This window comes from Megalobrama amblycephala, linkage group LG16, assembly GCF_018812025.1.
Source record: "Megalobrama amblycephala isolate DHTTF-2021 linkage group LG16, ASM1881202v1, whole genome shotgun sequence".
Classification (NCBI taxonomy): domain Eukaryota; kingdom Metazoa; phylum Chordata; class Actinopteri; order Cypriniformes; family Xenocyprididae; genus Megalobrama; species Megalobrama amblycephala.
The window spans coordinates 22,715,823-22,731,888 of record NC_063059.1 but is presented as its reverse complement, the minus strand read 5'-3'; the positions used below and the strand labels follow the sequence as shown (position 1 = coordinate 22,731,888).

At 34.5% G+C, this 16,066-nt stretch overlaps 2 protein-coding genes across 5 annotated transcripts in view; both read right to left on the bottom strand.

Moving 5' to 3' along the window:
• arhgef12a (Rho guanine nucleotide exchange factor (GEF) 12a) overlaps positions 1 to 6,414 on the bottom strand; it is a 59,017-nt gene extending 52,603 nt beyond the window's left edge. The window contains exons 1-2 of one of the 3 annotated variants that reach the window (XM_048160080.1): positions 5,674 to 6,414; positions 4,992 to 5,157 (exon numbers count right to left, since the gene is read on the bottom strand). In XM_048160080.1, coding sequence (XP_048016037.1) covers positions 4,992 to 5,023 — 32 coding nt within the window. In that variant the 5' untranslated portion in view covers positions 5,024 to 5,157; positions 5,674 to 6,414. The remainder of the gene's footprint in view (positions 1 to 4,991; positions 5,158 to 5,673) is intronic. The other 2 variants (XM_048160079.1, XM_048160081.1) reach the window with 2 other exon arrangements.
• Positions 6,415 to 9,522: 3,108 nt separating this feature from the next.
• On the bottom strand, positions 9,523 to 15,866 carry tlcd5a (TLC domain containing 5a). 2 transcript variants are annotated; one of them, XM_048161786.1, is made up of 3 exons: positions 15,278 to 15,866; positions 12,467 to 12,677; positions 9,523 to 10,705 (listed from the first exon to the last, which is right to left on the bottom strand). In XM_048161786.1, exons 2-3 carry the CDS (start codon positions 12,660 to 12,662, stop codon positions 10,173 to 10,175), a joined length of 729 nt encoding a protein of 242 aa, XP_048017743.1. In that variant the 5' UTR covers positions 12,663 to 12,677; positions 15,278 to 15,866; the 3' UTR covers positions 9,523 to 10,172. The 2 variants fall into 2 exon arrangements, with proteins under 2 accessions (XP_048017743.1, XP_048017742.1); XM_048161785.1 differs by having other exon boundaries at positions 15,262 to 15,863.
• Between the last annotated feature and the right edge of the window lie 200 nt (positions 15,867 to 16,066).

Below are 16,066 nucleotides of genomic sequence, written 5' to 3'. Positions count from 1 at the left end.
CAATTTAGTTGATTCAGACTGACAAGGCCTGTGTTCAATTAGTCTGATTGGTTCCTCTTGTTCATTAAAAAGAACCAGCCCAATCGAGCGGTTCATTAGGGAACTGGACAGCATGTTCTGTTGTATGATTAACGTTGCATGAAGCCAGCACAATACAACTGAAAACTGGGCTGATTGTTTATTGTCCAAAGATGAAATTATAATTTGCAAAAGTCTTTCTTTCTCTCCATGCAAAAATCACAAATTCACAACTTTGAGCAAAAATATATAGACTATAAATACCCTTGGCCACGATACTGCAGATTAACCAATAGTGCAGCATCACTCCTGAACAGTGGTGCAGGAAAAACTATGAATTACAGTAATGAGAACGAGATTTATTACACATTACAGTAACACTAATTTAAAATGTGCTTTAGATACCAAAAAAGTTGCTCGTCATGGCAAATATTACTGTATCAAGGGTAACTGATGTCAACTAAGATTACATTATTACCAGAGCAACAGTCCTAACGAACATAAAACGCATTTCATTTCAGAATGTATTAATGATGGTAAAGTTTCAAATATTAGAGTGTAAAAATATCATTTTCAATGCATCACAGCTCAGCAGCACAGCTATTTTAAGCAACTTGGATATTAAGCTGCTTTCTGCTTATCACAGATGAACAGGAAACACGTTTCAATGTGAAAAAGAGGAACACAAAATTAATTCTGTCACGCAAGTGTCAGCAGTGTTTCATTCAATATATATTTACTTTTTTGTTTTTCCTCTAAAAAATTTTAACTTATGATACAATAATATACATTACCATTGCCATCTATAATGATATATTAAATATGATTTTTTTTTTTTTACCTGGTATGAAATGTTGTAAAGAATGATATTGCAAATTAATGAATGCTAATATGGTTGATTTTTTTTTTTTTTTTTTTACATTAAACAAACTTGAGGGCACCTACCTTCAATGTGCTATAAAGCTTTACTATGACATAGTGATTTACAATAAACTCTCAATGCTATATGCTATACAAGACAATGTCTAGGTAAAACAATCTGCTTACAGGCTTGAAAAGCTGTTAACCAATCTGCTTACAGGATATCCTGTTATGGCTTACATGTCATTCTGCAGTGCCAGTGTATAGGTGAAAGCGAATGATGTCAAGATTCAAAGAAACAACAAATGATATTGTACTGGCATAACCTCAGGATTAAAACAAAACAGCACAAGGTTGATGGCAACAAAAGATGCATAGACCATTTGGGTGTCTGCAAACAGCAATGACATGTTTTGTGGACGGAGCCTACCGGGTAGCAGAAAGTGACAATTCTGCAGCCACGGAATTAAAGTATATAAAAAAGGTAATTTTTGAGTTTATATTAGGGCTGTCAAACGATTAATCGCGATTAATCGTATACAAAATAAAAGTTTGAGTTTGCATAATATATGTGGGTGTACTGTGTAATTAATGTATATATTTAAGAGAAATATGTTATTTATGTACAAAATATTTTTATTTATATATAATATAAATTATATAAAAATATAAATAAATACATATACTTGTAAATATTTCTCAAATATATACATGAATGTGTTTGTATTTATATATACATAATAATTACACACAGTACAACCACATATATTAGGCAAACTCAAACTTTTATTTTGTATGCGATTAATCGCGATTAATCGTTTAACAGCCCTAGTTTATATCACAATTCTGATAAGAAAAAGTCAGATGTAAACTCGATATTCTGACATTTTTCCTCAGAATTGTGATATAAACTCACAACTGCGAGTTTTAAAGTCAGAATTGTGAGAAAAAAAAAGTGTTATAGGTTTGAATAATATTTCACTCTGTAACTGTAGGGCTAATACATTAAGTCCCCTATGAACTGCATATGTGAATATTACATAATTCTATTGTTTACATCAAATTTATGCTTTAATAGTAGGGTAATCGTTGCAGGTTTCATCAGTCCAGCCTGTTCGTTTTAATGGCTTGCAACCTTAAGCTTCAAAGGGCATCTTCAACGATGAAGATTTTTTTTTTTACATTCTGATTCTGACATCCAAAGACACAAGATGACATTTTTCCTCTTATTCCGTGGATCTCGCCTGTTTTCCTCCACTTGTTACCACTGTTTTTCTGCCACCACAATGCTCGCACAGCTGCAGTGACCTAACTGTGACGTCTCGTCTACTCCCAAATGTTCTATTAGCCACATACAATATTGTGCTGTACAATGAATAACCTGCAGTGACAACAGATGAGAGGAAAACCAATCATCTTCAATCCTGATATTTGTACTCTACCCGATGGAAAGGTATCAACAAAACCATACAAGCGAGCCTCTCCCTCAGAGTTACCGTCTATTGCTCGTGTTTCAATCCCTGCAACAATGAAAGCACATCTGTCATCATGGAGATGACCAGACAGACAACCAGTCTGCTGTTCCACAGTGACGTCAGTGGCAAAGACCTGTGAGAGCTGCTCGAATGGCCTAGTTTACCATTAGAAAACATTCTCTGACTGACATTTTTTAAACCATCATGAGCGAATAGTATGCGAGAACTGAACAAAGAGAGGTTATTGATACATGTATTGAACTTTCCCATGGCTTGGTTTCCACTACTCATTTGTTATTAAAAGTCTGAATATAATCAATAGCAAATGACAGTATGATGAAGTTAGACAAGTCTTCTCACTTGATTGGTGTTATGGTCTAAAAAGGATTAAGTAATAACTAATGCTGTGAACCAGTCGTGAGTTTTGCGATAATGAAATGATCGAAGGAAATACAATGCAATGTTACAATGGTTTTCTCCTAAAACTCGTCTATATTAAATTATCGACCCTGCCACTAACTGAAAATGTTTTAGGCTTATTGTTGAGTGGCCATTTGGCCTCTAAAATGAGATAAGAGACCATTTGAATTTGAGATAAGAATTGCAAAATAAGCTGTGAGCAACAACAATATGACAGGATTATACCAAACAAAACCAAACATAAGCATGTTATTGGTTGATGGACAATTCAAAATGGCAGCATAGCTCAACAAGCATTTGAAGCAAACCATGACAGAACAATCAACAAAAAATGGTAGTACTAAAAAAAATGTAATCCAATATCTGATGTCTGATGGTTTTGTACAGAAAAATGACACGCACAAAAAAGCAGTTCAGGTCAGTGTCATTATTGTTAACTGTACAATATAATATTAGGTTAATATTACTATATAATACTAGGCTAATATTAGTTGAAAAACTCAAACTTTAAAAAATTAGCCTAAATGAACATTATAAATGTTGCCTTTGCAACTAAATGAAATAAGTACTAAATTACAAAAACCAAATTAAATAAACAATTACTATAACTTAAACTGAAATTAGAATGAAAACTGAAAATACAAAAACAAAAAGGTAATTCAAAATCTTAAAGGGTTAGTTCACCCGAAAATTATGTCATTAATGACTCACCCTCATGTCGTTCTAAACCAGTAAGACCTCCGTTCATCTTCGGAACACAGTTTAAGATATTTTAGATTTAGTCCAAGAGCTTTCTGTCCATCCATTGAAAATGTATGTACAGTAGACTGTCCATGTCCAGAAAGGTAATAAAAACACCATCAAAGTAGTCCATGTGATATCGGTGGGTTAGTTATAATTTTTTGAAGCATCGAAAATACATTTTGGTCCAAAAATAACAAAAACTATGACTTTATTCAGCATTGTATTCTCTTCCGGAATCCTTTCCATTGAATTGATTCCATTGAACTGATTCCATTGAATCCTTTCATCTTTCGCCGTTGGTAATGCACTTTTCCATCGTCGTGGTTGTTTTTGGCGATTGAATTGAATTGGAATTGTTTTCCATTGAATTGATTCAATTCAATGGAATCAATTCAATGGAAAGGATTCCGGAAGAGAATACAATGCTGAATAAAGTCGTAGTTTTTATTATTTTTGGACCAAAATGTATTTTCGATGCTTCAACAAATTCTAACTAACCCACTGATGTCACATGGACTACTTTGATGATGTTTTTATTACCTTTCTGGACATGAACAGTATACCGTACATACATTTTCAATGGATGGACAGAAAGCTCTGGGACTAAATCTAAAATATCTTAAACTGTGTTCCGAAGATGAACGGAGGTCTTACGGGTTTGGAACGACATGAGGGTGAGTCATTAATGACATAATTTTCATTTTTGGATGAATTAACCCTTTAAGAAATACCTATAAAAAGCATATATATATATATATATATATATATATATATATATATATATATATATATATACTAAAATAACACAGATAATAGTATGTGGAGTTTCCTACTATACAGTATCCAAACAGCAGTACCTCAAATGAGTAATATGTCTGAATATTAGGTATTCAGAAAAAGAGTAGGAGAAAAACACAGATCTATTGTATCTGCTGAGATACAAAAGTCTTCAACCAGTGGAAACTTTCCCATAATGCCACAGGAACTGTCAATGTCAAAAGAGCTGACACTCAGAGAACTGTAAGCTACAGTAAATGGATCTCTTTTCCAAGTGCTGTAAGTACTATGAAAGCTGTGCATCATGGTGTAATTGTACTTTTTAACTTGAATATTCACTGCTGTGCTGATAGGTCAAAAGACGAATGGGGTCAAAAAACAATGTCAACATGGCAGATGCAACACGTCTGTGAATGTATTTACACTACACATCTGAAAACCTAAGTAACATTTGCTTCCAAATTCTCATACATTCATTAGCTTGCAAAAAACTGGTCAAGAAATGGACTTGATGACCGTAAACCTACATCGAACACAAATAAAAACAAGACTAGACCCAATAAAAGCTCAATGCTGACCAACACAGTTCATTATTCAGAGATTTCATAAAAACATAAAAGGTGTCTGCTTAAGTATATGGTAGGATCAGACCAAAAGCAAGTTTGTCCACATAACACGAACATAACTCATACATACCTGTCAGTGACTGTGGACCGTGTGTCGCTCATTGGGCTTTTGTTTTTAGCTGTTATTCCTTTTATATCCTATAGTCATTTTCAGATGCATCAGGAGAAGCATCGGTTTCTGATGTTGCATGAGGCTGTTGCATCCGTATTCAGTTGTGTTGACCCGGAGAGGTTCTCTAAGAAAGAAAAAAAAACAGAAAATGTATTATAAATGACTCCATACAGTTCATCAAAACCGCAATTAAATCCAAATATTCCAGACAATCATACATTCAAAACACACCCAAAAGTGCATAAGCTGATGACATTATATATTAGACAAATAAAAGCATTTGATGTTAAATAAAAATAAATAAATAAATAAAGCAGATAAAGCTCTTATGCATGATATTTTCCAACATCACTATGTTTTTTAAGCCAAGCATCCTGAAGTAATCCAAATAACATTTGGTTCATCCAGAAGTGGTGCTGTATACAAATAAACCTAACGTTACTGTTTATAAAAACAATAACAATACTAACTCTACATCTAAAGTATGTATAAAACATACTAAATATGTTCTGTATATACAAAATTGTTTTCTTGTTAGGTTTAACAGTAAGCTATAGCAAGTCAGAAGGCTTGTAGTAATTTAACCAAAATAACTCTCGAAATTGGTGATTTTTTTGTTATTGTGCAGCTGGAAATTTACCTTCGTATTCCGCAGCAGCTCCCAGGTGAAGTCAAAACACTTCCTACCGCTCGAAGTTGCACTCCTTTGGCATTAAAACACTTTTGAGTTTCCCAATGCTGAATCTGTGTGTCTGTCCACAGCCAACACAGCAGCAGCAGCAGCAGCAGTTTGATAACGTTACCCACCGCAACCGAGACTGCAGACAAGGCCTTTGCTATGCTAAAGCTAACAGCAGCCTAATAACGTCTACTCCAAAATTGAGACGCTCTATTTTCCCGACAACAGTAATAAACAGCCGGGTGCATCCACACCAATCCCACAATCGTCCAGACAGGGGAAAATGCACGCGCTCATACACGTGTCACCCCGCGGAGAGTTTCCATGGAGCGGCGACGAAGTCACTCCAGCATCAAAATAAACAAAACCACTCGAAAAAGTTCGCATAGGTCTGCCCGAATGCTTTTAGAAATGAAACCGAGCTCGTATGAAAGCGACGGTCCACGTTAAAATCAGTTTAGAGGTTGTAGGTTCGGGTCCATCAAACTGGGGAAAGTTTAGATGTGCCGGACTGCTGCCGTGTCTCCCGCGGGGCTGCGTCTCAAAACCTAGTGAGCCGCCTTCATGGACAGCATTTCCTATTCAACCGAGCTCACACGCGCTCTCTCTGCTGAGCTGATTCGGGACGGACACAAAAATGTTGTACAAGTAGACACGCTCACTGGAATCTGACAAACAGTCAGTGTTTGGGTGATGATGGTGATTCAAAGTTGCTTCTTCGAGAAGCCGAAGGTTCACTTAAACTGTGGAAACGCGCCCAAGGGAGAATACATTATTAGGACATTTAAAAAATAGAGTCGGTGACAAATAAATTACTTCTTAATGCAGTTTCTTAGATGGCTTTGAGTGTAGACGCTTTAGTATTTTGTTCATAAAGACGCTAAAACATACATATTTTGAATGAAACAGTATTTGGACAAGGCGTTCACTTTTCGTCCATTTTTCAGTGATATTATGTTTTTTTTTAGTAAAAGTCTTGAATTTTAAGATTTACAGCTGGCTAAAAGATATTATTTAGTTGAAAAATGTGAGCCAGTCACTGGTATTAAATTAAATTAACTTCAAGCCCAATAGTGCGAAATTTTTCAACTATTATGTTAGTTTGCCTCATAGTGGACGTTCGCAAAACTGCAACGCGTTAACGAGTTGGACCTCATAATAATATATAATATATAATAATTCATAGGAATATTGATATATAATTTCTTTCCCTATTCACATCTCCTAAAATGTTTTCATCAAAAACCTTAACTCGTGCAAGACAATCATTTGTGTTTATAAAGCATTATAAGTGGAAAAGTCAATGGCTATATCCTATATATGGCTTATATATGGCTATATAAGTTTTTGAATTTAGTATTTTTTCACGTCATTATATTGTTTAGAGCATAAGAAACAAATGAAAAATAACATTTTTGAAAAATTATATTTTATTCATATGTTATGCTATGTCCTCTGTAGTGGACACCAGGACTAATGTTGTTTAAAAAATAAAATTACATGAAATTACACACATATATATATATATATATATATATATATATATATATATATATATATATATATATATATATATATATATATATATATACACTACCGTTCAAAAGTTTGGGGTCAGTAAGATTTTTTAATGTTTTAAAAGAAGTATCTTCTGCTCACCAAGGCTACATTTATTTGATTAAAAATACAAACAAAAACAGTAATATTGTGAAATATTATTCCAATTTAAAACAGCTGTTTTCTATGTCAATATACAGTAAAGTGTAATTTATTTCTGTGATCAAAGCTGAATTTTCAGCATCATTACTCCAGTCTTCAGTGTCACATGATCCTTCAGAAATCATTCTAATATGATGATTTGATGCTCAAGAAACATTCATTATTATTATCAGTGTTGAAAACAGTTGTGTACATTTTTTTTTCAAAATTCTTCGATGAATAGAAAGTTAAAAAGAACAGCTTTTATTTAAAATAGAATATTTTCTAGCATTATAATTGTCTTATACTGTAACTTTTGATCAGTTTAACTCATCCTTGATGAATAAAAGTATTGATTAATTTTATTTCTATCCCCCAAAAATAAAATTAAAATTCTTACTGACCCCAAACTTTTGAACAGTAGTGTTTAATGTTACAAAAGATTTAGATTTCAGACAAATGCTGTTCTTTTGAACTTTCTATTCATCATAGCATCATGAAATAAAAATGTAAATGACTGTTTCAACATTGATAATAATCATAAATGTTTCTTGAGCATCAATTCATCATATTAGATTGATTTCTGAAGGATCATGTGACACTGAAGACTGGAGTAATGATGCTGAAAATTCAGCTTTGATCACAGAAATAAATTACACTTTACTGTATATTGACATAGAAAACAGCTGTTTTAAATTGGAATAATATTTCACAATATTACTGTTTTTGTTTGTATTTTTAATCAAATAAATGTAGGCTTGGTGAGCAGAAGATACTTCTTTTAAAACATTAAAAAATCTTACTGACCCCAAACTTTTGAACGGCAGTATATATATATATATATATATATATATATATATATATATATATATATATATATATATATATATTTTTTTTTTTTTTTTAAATCACCAATCAATTTTTAGGCTTCATGATTGTTTTTAACCAAACTTTGTATAAAGATGATTCTCAATTATGTTATGAATTATTTAATATACCATTTTACTTTATGCAATATGTGGGTAAAATAGTCATACATTGTTTTTTACATTCAATACAATGCATCTATACACTGTATCTAATATTAATGTTTTTGGAGCAACATGCAATGAAAAAAGAAGTGTAATAATGAGAGTAATAATTGGCAAAATTTTCATAATAATATCTAATAATTAATAGGAATATTGATATATAATTTCTTTCCCTATTCACTTGTTGTGTCTCCTAAAATGCCTGATAAACATGATTTAAGTCCTGGTGTCCTCTACAGAGGTCATGTATGAAATCAATGCCCTGTTTCGTAACAGAAAGTCATATTTTGATTTGAAACCCATAACATTTTCCTGAGATGTTCATTTATAACAAACAATTTGAAAATTAATCCGATTTAAATGATAATTTAACGTAATAAAATAACGTAAGAGTGCTAATTTTCATTTTCAGTCATATTTAAAGACCAAGGAGTTGTTGTTGTTGTCATGGTGAAACCTCTAAAAAATTTGGTATCTCTGCAAAGCCCTGAATGTGCTCTTTACAGGTTGTGGCTGTGAATGTGCTCTTTAAAACTGTGACATGTATGATATCAGAGAAAATCACTAAAATATAATGTCCACTACAGAGGACAGAAGTCTATTCCTGGGTCCCAGGAGGATATGGATTTTTAAATCCATCACTGTTTAAAATACACGTAAATATAAGGCTCAAGCAAAAAAAAACATTCTTCTCTCCAGTGTTAGAAACGAGAGGCCAATCTGCTGGCTGCATCTAATAGATCTTTCAGTCCCTTTTCCCTCCTCCATTACTGACCTGAGCTGTACAAGCCTCCCGACTTGCTATAGCCTACTGTTAAACCTAACAAGATAATGCTTTTTTGTATATACAGAACATATTTAGTATGTTTTATACATATTAACTGCACTTATATTCGATGTAGAGTAAGTATTGCTACTGTTTTTTGGTTTTATAAACAGTATAGGTTTCATTTTTTTTGTAAACAGCACCACTTCTGGATGAACCAAATGTTATTTGGGTTACTTGGCTTAAAAAGATTTCTACCTCAACAAACATCTGACACGTGGAATGAGATAACACCCAAAATACATTAATAACTGATTTATGGCAATGATAATGATGATGTTTATTGATTTTATCAATTGGTGTGGTCAATTCACCATAAGTCATCACTCAACTTCACAATTTGAAAATAGTTACATTTCATTAACAAGACTTCTGGATTTACTTTTTCATTCAAGTCATTAATCACACACAAATCATTCAGTAATCTTCCAGAAACATTTAGTAGAGTTTCATGATCATTTCTGAATATTTCACATACTAAAAGCTTAATGGGAAACATGTCTAATTAAAATATAACTAATTAAAATTTATCACAAGTAGTATTCCTAATTACAAAAATATCAAATATTTCCAGTGCTTAACAGTTTAAACACTTAATTCCTTATTATGAGTACAAATATATCACATTAGATTTGATTGTAAGAATTTTGAGTTAATCATAATGGCAAATAATAAAAAAAAAAACAATCAAGACTTTTTAAAGGCTCTAATACAGCATGGATATTTTCCCATGTGCAGGCTATATTATTACCAGCCAGAAGTGAACTTTAATGGCTGATATCCTTTTTTAAAAAATGTAAACATCTATTAGCGGCAGAGCTTTATTAGCTGTAAAGCTGATTCTCATTCTTCTCTCCAGGGTTAGAAACGAGAGGCAAATCTGCTGGCTGCATCAAAGAGATCTTTCAGTCTCTCTTCATGTGCTGCCCGTTGACCTCTGCCATCCTGTGACGATTCATCCAGTGCTGGTATTTGACATGGGATTTGCGGTATGCGAAACGGGCAATGTCAGCCATGAACACCCAGGACAGTGCATACATGGCCACACCGCCACACTTGATGATGAACTTGGGTCTCGGAGAGGTCAGCTCGCAGTACAGCATGTTGCCGCCGACGAAAATGCGCATGAATACAAACAGCAGAACGAACAGAACATCCACCAGGTCTCCGAGGAAGCTGTCGTAGCGGCCGGAGTGTTTCAAGAACCAGCGTGTCTGGAGGAGGGGGTTCGTGATCTCGCTACCAAACAACACAGCGCAAGACTCGATGCCTGACTCCCCCAGCCACAGTGTGAGCATAATACCCAGGATGCTCATGGTGTGGTGAGCGAGCATCACCAGGCCTTCGGTGCGGAAGTACACACACCAGCCCATGTCAAAGATAAAGTAGCCCAGACTGACCACCATAGCAGTGATCTGCAGAGGGGTGTTTTTTGTACCTGCAGATGATATATAGGAAAATATGAGAATTTGTCATGAAAAAAGGCAATATGGCAATGCTAATAAAAAAAATTATATATCCTGCATATTAGGGGTGTGCGATATATATTGTCTATAATAATATCGTAATTGTTGTTTTAACAATGTGTGAGCTGACATTATTGAGTATGTCAATCAAACAAAACCAAGCAGAATATCAGCACGATTGCAAATGTGATATTGATTTTATTCAACAATTCAATAAATAAGATGTTAATATTAAGTGAGTTACATTTTATACACAATATTGTCTATTTTTGTTATAATTCACCAATGTAAATAATGTCAAATAAGCCACAGCAGAACTGCTGCAAGCTATTTTGTTACTAAATCAGTGTTTTTGAACAAATCGGTTGAGTAAATGATTCAGTGACCCATTCATAAACTTTGTTTTGTAATGAATCAGCCGTTTGAACGAATCAGTTGAATGAATGACTCAATGGCTCACTCATTAAGAGTGAATATACCTACTTCCCTACACTGTAAACCCTAATGCTCAAAATACTCAATTGGTTTGAGTAGGACAAACTTAAATTGAACAAATTAGTTCAGTTAAATTAACTGTCAGTACTACAAACTCGAAACTTGATAACTGATGTAACTGATTACCTCAAATTTTTTGAGTTAGCCCAACTTATTTGGGTTTACAGTGTAGTCGAAAAACAGTACGTGAAAAGAATAGAATGTCCAAATTCATAGTATTCATAACTTGGGGTGGGAATCACAGGGTACCTCACAATACGATACATGGCTCATGATACCGATAATATCACAAAACAGCAATTCTGCGATAATCAATATATTGCTATGAAAACAAAATGCCTGTGAAAATGTTAAGTGCAAGTTTTCCAGACTTTGGATTTAAATGTGGCCGGGGCATCTGTAATTTTACTCACACTGTTGTATGCCATCCCGTTAAAAACATCTTTGTCTTAGGCTAGTTATGTCTTATGTCCACGTTTCCTTCATTCATGTGTTGAGCGCCACCTCGAGGAGCCATGAAGTAGCGACGCTGGGAGCAGGGAAATCTATTTAGAGCGCTTTATTTTATTAATTAAAATATCTATATTTGGTGCCAGCATATCAATTCTCGCATCGCACAGAGAAGGATAACGATATCATATGGATATTTTTTCCCACCCCTATTCATAAAACAGTAGGTGCAAAGTACCCAGATGACTTCCACAGAGATTCTAAAGTGCACATCTGACTTTTTATTTTTTAATCAAAATAACTTCCCCTCCCTTTTGCAGTGACATCTCTTCTCTGATGACGTGTTTACTGGCGTGAGGACGGGACAACCTGTCACTCACATGAGATCGACCAATAGCAAGCCAACCATCCAATCAATTCCTGATATTCAAAATCAAGTCCCGCCCTACTTTTCTTGTTCGAGAAGCTGTTTCACTCGGATATGCATCACGATAGAGAAGAAAAGATCATCGCAACATGCCGACTTTAGCGATCGTGAAGTAAGTTCAAATTCATTATCTACTTAGTATGCGATTTCAGTCACAGAGAATGACTTGCCAGCAACTATTGATGGTTTAAGTTTCATATTTAATGTTTAATACGTTTTTTTAATCATAGTATATATTTTCATTTTGAATATTCTGTATTTAAAATATGAATCCCATAGAATTATTTATGCAATTGTAATTGCACCTCTTAGCTACATTAAACAGTCGCACACCCATATATTTACATTTGGTACATCTTGCCTGGGTTGGTGAAAGGCCACGGTCCATCTATGTATCCAAGGTAAGCAGTTATACAGACTGCAAGGATGCCATGGAATAGTGTAACTAGCCGACAGTTCCATTCATAGCCACAAGTCCCATTTGTATAGCACAGCAAAGCATATAGAGCAATCCACCCAGCTAAGCATACTCCAACTGCCAGCACCAACGGCGACATCTTTATTCTGTAAACCTAATCAAACAAAATGAGCTGTCACATTCAGAAAACACTTTACTATGTTAGATTGGATGCATGCATTCATGAAAGTACTTACTTGAAGCACCACAACGCTTGAGTGACTGAAATAAAAATGGTATTTTCCCTTTGATTCTGATGTGGAATAAGCGCTAAAACCACTCGAGTATGTCTGAAGGGGTATCAGTGGATTTCACATTAACAGTTGAGAAATACTAAAGTCTGGCTTGTATCTGGGTGTGTCAAAACTAGACCAAAAGTAACTGTGGCAACCTTATCCACAGCTCTTTATCCTAATTTTGTCCAAACCTCGGATGTGAACCTGTTGAACTATGTCAATATTAGGTTATTTTATCAGGATATTGATATGTATGAAGGGTTTGAGAAATGAGAAAGGGTTCTTAAGGCCCGTTCACACCAAGAACGATAACGTTTCTTTTTATTCTGAGCGCACCCTGCAGTTTTGTCGTCTGTCATTTTAAATGCTCAAGCTCTTTAAAGCAGGATGGATTTTGAATGGCTGTCAATTTTCGTTCTGAAAGTGATTCCAACAATATTGTTCCTCTAAGCTGTTATCGTTATAGTTGTGGTGTGACTATGCTATTCTTTTATATTTAGAACAATTCTTATAACTATATCTTTATCATTACCGTTATAGTTATCATCATCGGTGTGAACGGGCCTTTATTCTTATTCGTAACAGGTTCAATAAAAAAAATACAATAAAATTTTTTTATAAAATAGTATTTTTTTAATTAAAAAAAGTAAATTTAAAGGGTTAGTTCACCCAAAAATGAAAATAATGTCATTTATTACCCACCCTCATGTCGTTCTACAGCCGTAAGACCTTTGTTGATCTTCGGAACACAAATTAAGATATTTTTGATGAAATCCGATGGCTCAGTGAGGCCTCTATTGAGAGCAAAGCCATTAAAACTCTCAAGATCCATAAAGGTACTAAAAACACATTTGAAACAGTTCATGTGAGTTCAGTGGTTCAATCTCAATATTATAAAGCAACAAGAATACTTTTTGTGCGCCAAAAAAACCTAAATAACAACTTTTCAACAATATAGTGATGGGCCAATTTCAAAACACTGCTTCAGAGCTTTACAAATCGAATCAGTGAACTGGAGCGCCAAAGTCACGTGATTTCAGCAGTTTAGCCGTTTGATAGGAGATCCAAATCACTAATTTGAAACAAAAGATTCATAAAGCTCAGAAGCTTCATGAAGCAGTGTTTTGAAATCGGCCCATATGGATATTGCTGAAAAGTAGTTATTGTGGGGTTTTTTGGCGCACAAAAAGTATTCTCGTCGTTTTATAATATTAAGATAGAACCACTGAACTCACATGAACTGTTTCACATGTTTTTAGTACCTTTATGGATCTTGAGAGTTTGAATGGCTTTGTTCTCACTGAGCCATCGGATTTCATCAACAATATCTTAATTTGTGTTCTGAAGATGAACGAAGATTTTACCGGTGTAGAACGACATGAGGGTGAGTAATAAATGACATTATTTTCATTTTTGACATGAACTATGCTGAAAACATGTTTACCACATAAATCCCTTGATGATATTATTGTGGGATGCTTGGAAATATGTTAGGAATGCTGATGTGGATAGTGTAACTCTGTTTAAATCTGTCTTTGTGTTGTTATAAGCACTCATGTGGATGTACTTGTGCATATATGTATGACACCAGTGTCAGAGACAAATTTCCACTCTGTGACAAACAGAATGGATAATAAAGGTATACTTTGTTAGTTGGACTCATCATAAGGGGTTAGTTGTAATATTTTTAATGAACTGTTACATCTATCCCTACCCCAAACAGCCATAACGTTGGTAACTGTTTTAGCATGTGGTTTTGAAGTCAGCATGAATGTAAAACATCAACAGCTACGCTAGGTTATGGAAGTAAAATAATTGTATCTATAATACAATGATTGCTAGGCAAAAAAATAATCTTGACAAAAAAAAATGTTACTTTCCTTCATGAAAATAAGTTTTGTTTGTTTTTTGGTAATAAAATCTACAGTGTTGTTCACAGTCACATGTCACTTCTCCTGTGAGTTCAAAAAGCTGATGGGAGTGTATGATATTGAGGACATCACCACAGCTCTTTTCTAACTTGTTGAACTTTACAGTGTTACAACTGATCCTGTGTTCAACACTGCCCACTATATCTTGTGTTTGAATATAAAATTAGCTCTATTTAGCAACAGACTTTTCTTATTTCCAAATGTTGTCCTCAAACGTATTAGAAGAATTGTTAAAAGAAGAGTTAAATTTCTTACAATTCCCATCCCTACAGTTATGGTACTAAAAAGTCAGTTCATAAAATAGAAATTTGCAATGTAAATGACCTTTTTAAATGTAAAATAAATGAATTAATAAACATAAAATGGAATAATCAAATATCTTAAGATTCTTGGCTCGCAGATACTGATGGATCCAGTCTTAAGCTAATCTTCTGAGCTGTGGGTTGGCTGAGGTTAATTAAATTAAGACGAGCAGGTTAAACGTGTAGCCATGAAATTAAATCCGTTCTTAAAAAAGGAAAAAGGTATATACCTCTTAAAATAGTCACCTCAATAGCATGTTCATTGACAGGCCGGACAGTTATTGAGTGCTCAGCATGGATGCTGTCTTCCTCCGTGCCTCCCGCTTCAGCATCACGTACAGAAAAGCAGCAATGGAGCCGACACGAGGCCTTGAGGGATCTCAGTGTTCAGCTCCGGCATCGTCTTGGAGATGGTACGCAAATCACCACACAAACAAAAGCCACATTTCAGACACCCAGTCACTCAGCGACTGGTCAACAGCGAGGATGACAACAAAGAGGAAGACACATCCTTACAGCAGGGCGACCTCTGTTGGTACGGAACGCGAAAGAGAAGCGTCCCTCACAACCAGAGCCGTTGACGACGGAATGGAAACCAACTCCATGTTGTCAGTTCAATCCCAGCACCCGAAACAAAACGTCGTCGCGTACTTGGGTACAGCAGCAGAGCCGTTAAAAAAACAGCATTGGATTTAATTCAAACAGTCTTTTTCATTTTTATGAAGTGGCTGATAACAAAATTTCCACAGTTTGATTATAATAACAATGAACTTGGCGGTAACTATGGTTACTTTGACCTTAAAATACAGGAGGGCCTCAGTTATTTTCAAGGGGATTACAAAATGTCGCTAAATCTGCAAAAACAAACAAATTATAATAGCCTATATAGTGCAACATGTAAAGTAAAACCAAACAAAACCCTGCTGAAAAATCCCGCCTAAACTGGCTGACTGGTTTTAGCTGGTTTAAAGGATTAGTCCAGTTTCAAATAAAATTTTCCTGATAATTTACTCATCCCATGTCATCCAAGATGTT

Bases quoted from the DNA above. Each gene is read 5' to 3' on its own strand.
- tlcd5a (XM_048161786.1), bottom strand. From the start codon at position 12,662: ATGTCGCCGTTGGTGCTGGCAGTTGGAGTATGCTTAGCTGGGTGGATT. The intron at 10,706-12,466 runs GCAAGATGTACC...TATCATCTGCAG, and splicing joins GTGGCCTTTCACCAACCCAG to GTACAAAAAACACCCCTCTG.